General features: G+C 36.0%; 1 protein-coding gene across 1 annotated transcript; it reads right to left on the bottom strand.

The window, feature by feature from the left end:
• Positions 1–1,881: 1,881 nt before the first annotated feature.
• Positions 1,882–4,795, bottom strand: LOC11419853 (1-aminocyclopropane-1-carboxylate oxidase homolog 1). The gene is made up of 3 exons (XM_003590033.4): positions 4,135–4,795; positions 2,465–2,786; positions 1,882–2,335 (listed from the first exon to the last, which is right to left on the bottom strand). The coding sequence occupies exons 1-3, from the start codon at positions 4,629–4,631 to the stop codon at positions 2,084–2,086; spliced, it is 1,071 nt and encodes a 356-aa protein (XP_003590081.2). The 5' UTR covers positions 4,632–4,795; the 3' UTR covers positions 1,882–2,083.
• Positions 4,796–4,995: the final 200 nt, after the last annotated feature.

Raw genomic sequence — 4,995 nt, forward strand, 5'->3', positions numbered from 1 at the left:
TACTTTTGCTTTTCACAACCTCGTCTGCCAATAAATTCTCTTTGTAATTAATATAAGGTTGAGCTCGTGCTAGTCCCTCATGATGTTGGCTCGGAGTCCCCTCTCGAAGATAATACATATAATCCTAGCTCCCTTGACTTCAATGGCCTGCCTAGTAAAGTCTCTTTCTTGCCTTGAACGATGGTGCAAATGAAGACCATAATCTTTGGTTGTTGCCTTCATGATGTGAACTGGAAGGGAACTCCTTACTCAAGGTTCTCCAAGAATCGATTGAGTTGTCCTCCAATCCTTTGAACCACATCATGGGTGCACCTTTAAGAGTCACGACGAACAACATACACTTGACTGGGATCTTCGCCTAATGGTAGTCTAAGACAGTGTCAATGTTCTCTAGATGCTCATAAGGATCGCTCGTCCTGGCATAAGACTCCAATTTCGAATTTCGGTGGCTTTTCCAATGACTTCCAAATTATGTAATTTGTGATTATGCAGGTGAACCGTCCTCCATGTCTTTGACGATGAGCTCGTCCTCAAGAACTATCACGGCGTTGTTTACGATCGTGTTTCAGGGACGAAGACTTCATGTTGAAGTTTTTCCCAGGTGTATATCGAGAACCAATTATCGGAACTTTAAATCTGAAGCGGTTACTGGTGGATATGAAGTAATTACAACAAAAGGATTTGAGGAAATATGTTGATAATCGATAACTGCCCATCATTCTAGTGCTAATGATATGTTCGAGACCATAGCTTAAGGACGAACCGGTTACGATACTGGTGCGATGGAGGAGATGCTTAGATGAGTTTTTCGATGATGGTTAGGATGATGTACAGAGGTACCTACAATGCATAGACACACTATGAAGCTCAAGTCAGTATTTTCTAGAGAGAGCGAAAAAAGTTTGAAGTTTAGCTTTGAATTTATGAGTTTGCATAAATTGATTGTGTACATGGTGTGGCAAAGGTGCTACGCTTATATAGACATCAAGGGCCAGTAATTACCATGGGATGATAAGATGAAGATAAGGTCGTCATGAGACCCAATTCTGTGTTGTGAGGAGCCCAACTTGTATTTTGTGAGCACCTTTGAGAAGTGTTGTACCCGTTTGCAGGTCTTAGGTAGAGGAGTCGTTGTTAGGCCTTTGACAACTCACTACTGAAATGTTGAATGCTAAGGTACAGTCTGGAACACCAGTATTGCAAGGCTTCGAACGGATTGTTGTCAAAGCTCTGAGAGGGATGGTGTATCGTTGAAGGAGGAAAAGCTGCTAGAGGTGGCCATGCTAACCCGTAGGATTTATTTTTTATTTGACTTGAATATCTAGTTTGAAATATGTGGTATGGTTTGTATGTCATTCAGAATATTTTTATAATTTAGATATCGGTTTTTTATGCATGTTTAATATTATGATTATGATGTGTTATGCTTTGATGTATGTTGTAATTTGGCGCATGTTGGCCAAAAAGTGTGTTCTCTATCTCAAATACTTATACTCTTTGTGTTGAAACATTTTCGATTATATAATTTGAATCTATATTTTACGATTTTAGATTATATAATTCGAAATTGTCAACATATAACTACAATTTCTCTTAGAAATTGGTCTAATAAGGGGATTTGACACAATTCATATTATATATGATCCGAAATATTAATATTGTTTTCGGAATATGTTTTACGAACCGTTTTGAAACAAGAATCAGAAGAACCAAGGTAAATTGTATGTATTTTCTGTCTTTTCATAGGATCAAATTATATAATCTAAAATATTATATAATTACTTCAGATTATATTCTCTGAACAGGGTAAGATGGAGGATGGAAAAATAAATTATAAAAAATTGTTTTTAATTTAAAGGTATTATTTTCAAAGTTTGCTAATTTATCGAACATAAAACTCAAGTATGGTATAATAAATGCAATAAGATACTTAACAATAATACTGATGTAACTAAAGCATGACAATATTCGAACCTGGTTATGTAATTCCATCCGAATCCTTATTCTACCGAAAAACTGTCAAATAATTATTTTCAAAACACATTATATTCCTTATTTTGTCAAGAAATAGCCATTGTGCTGGTCAATTCTTGAAATGCAGCCGAGGAGAAGTACCCTTATTGCATTTTGTTATGTAGCTGTCCATAAATTTAGGAAATGAAGTTTCTTTATATTTTGCAGAGTTTTCATCAGATAATAGTTCCTTGATGGGACCAAATGTCCTTGTAGTTGGATGATGCAGTGTGCCAAAAAAGCTTGCAATAGAGACTCTTGGACCTACAAGATTTGCTGGTACTCTATGATGAACACTCTTGAATTTATCATTTGTGATAAGCTGAGATTAAAAAAATATTATAAATTAGCCATATTGATGAAATACCATACTTAATACGATGAGAGGAAACAAAAAGGATTCAAGAATATTTTAAATTAGCCAAGGTCTTTAAAATGAACAAAAACATGCCTGCAGAAAATCGCCAATATTAACGATTAGAGCCTCAGGCATAGGAGGTACATCAATCCACATGTCCCTGTGAAGATATTGAAGGCCACCTACATGATCTTGTAGAAGCAGTGTAAGGAAAACCACGTCAACATGTTTTGAGGTTCCTAAAGTTAATTCCGGTTCAGGACAGGGTGGATAGTAATGGCCAAAAGCATAAAAGCCCTCAGCACAACCAATGTCTGTTAAATAGGTTGAATTCAGACCAAGAGCTTCTGATAGTAACTCAAACAGTAAAGTTCCCACTTTCTTTACTTGGCTCAAGTATTCAAGTAGTATGTCCCTATAAACAAAAGGAATAAGCATATACTCAACATTTAGATCATAGGGAAATATAATAAAAAAAATGGAAGTACAAAAGATTTGGAGGCATAAACTACACCAAGTAAAGAGCCCAATGCGTAGCAAAGCACAACCCAGCAAACCTAACGCGGGGCTCAAAATCGGATTGCAAAAGAAAGGGGTGTGTAAAAAGTCACAAGCATTCTACACAAATCAGAGACAAGAATGGATAATTTAATCACACTCCTCTTTTGAGAAATGGTGAAGGAACCGACCGCCAACACAAAAAAATTCATGTACCAACAACCCCCTTTTGATTTACAAATCACAGCAAGCTTAACAACCCTTTCAAGCCTAATGAACCTAGACCTCAACGAGCCATACTTAAGACATCCGAGCCAAACAAAAGCAGAACATCACATCGGCGACGAGGTCTTAATAACAACCACAAAACCACTGGTACGGTGGCGGAAACCCAAACACCTTGTAGATGTCAACAAATCTAGAATGAGCTAGAGATCAAAGGCAAGATGCAACCACCAACACACGGTGGCATCGACAGCATGACAAACCCACCTTCTATACGACGAGGCCGAACTAGAGAAAAATCGATACCGAACTCGCGACACTGGACTTGCTCAGTAACAAAGTAGTCCAATGGCAAAAAGCCCACCGATGGATACTTACACGAACGATCAAATACAAAACGTGGTTGCAATGACTCGAAACAAAAATGATATTTTTTCCTCAATGTGTTAAAATGACATCTCCATAGCACTCCTCTTTTATTAAACCAAAAGACTAAAGATAATTAGTCAAGGAAAATTCTAAGGTGAAGTCATGAGAATGACTTTTCTGGTGAAGTTAACACTATAGCATCAAAAGTGTAGTGAGTAACACCCTAAATGTTTGTACAGTGGCATCAAAAGTTCAGCCATCATAGTATCATCAATTCATTAGATTAACAAGACTACACTTAATCTAATTTTATCCTACCTTGTTTTAAGTGTAATACCCCACATATTGTAATACTTAAGACTATCACATAATATCATCAACTCTGTTTGCATGTTAAAGATGCCAACGATAAAATAGTACATGTAAGTCCAAGATGTTGCAAGCATTATTAGATGAATTACTATTGATCATTAATCAGTAATCAACAATTTAAAAATGAATCAAACATTAAGATCAAAATTAATTTTTCTAAAAAAGTTAGTTATTTGACTGCGCCGTAGAAGCTCCCAATTATCAATCATATGATTTTGTCCAAATAATCAACTAGCTCATTGCTAAATTAAGGATTCATTGCATGAAAGACAAAGTAACATTAATTAGCTAAAAATTACCTGCATACAACTGGCAGGTCTTCTGGTTTAGGGGGAATAGGAGCCATGTTGCAAAGGAAAGAATCTTTCCAAGTAGCAGCTGGTGCGGTATATAGAGCAATATTACTATAATGCATAAAAGGTTTATGTTCACGTGTATAAAATTCCTTCTTGACCTCACTATCTTGCTCAAAAAAACTTTTCACCCCATCTTTCATTTCCTCCAAAGTACTCACTGGAATGCCATGATTTACAATCTGAAAAAACCCAAATGTCTCTGATGCATCTCTAATACTTTCAACAACCCTTTTTCGTGCGAATGGATCTTTTTCAATGTTAGCGAGATCTATCACAGGAACGATTGTTGTATGCCCTAACTCTGATGCCTTCTTGGTGCTATCACGGGGTTGATAGAAAATACGAGGGATCTTTGTAATCCCTGCATCGACAAGTCCTTTAACACCAAGTTTTGTTTCATCAAAAGCTTTTAGTTCTTTTACTCTTTCTAAATCTTCCATGCGTAGTGACCCTATAATTTCCTTTTCTTCTAGATTACCTTTTGAAGTTTTCTACACAGAATAGTTTTCTGCAATCTAAAAACAAAACATAGAATATTTTTCGGAAAGTGCATTACCAAGCAATGAAGAAATAGATACAGAGGGAAGAAGAGTTATATTTTAATATTCCGTGTTTTCTATATTCAAAATTTTATGCGAGGTTCTCGTGGGCTCATTAAAGATAAAAAAGAACTCTGCTTAAATAATGCGTACAGAAACATGATTTGAATACTTAATTCTTATAATAACTTGGTCAATTTTGTCGGGTATTTTAAAAATATTGTTGACACAAGAATCGAGCTACATAACAATGAAAGAGAAGCAT

The sequence above is a fragment of the Medicago truncatula genome, chromosome 1, assembly GCF_003473485.1.
Source record: "Medicago truncatula cultivar Jemalong A17 chromosome 1, MtrunA17r5.0-ANR, whole genome shotgun sequence".
NCBI classification, from domain to species: Eukaryota; Viridiplantae; Streptophyta; class Magnoliopsida; order Fabales; family Fabaceae; genus Medicago; species Medicago truncatula.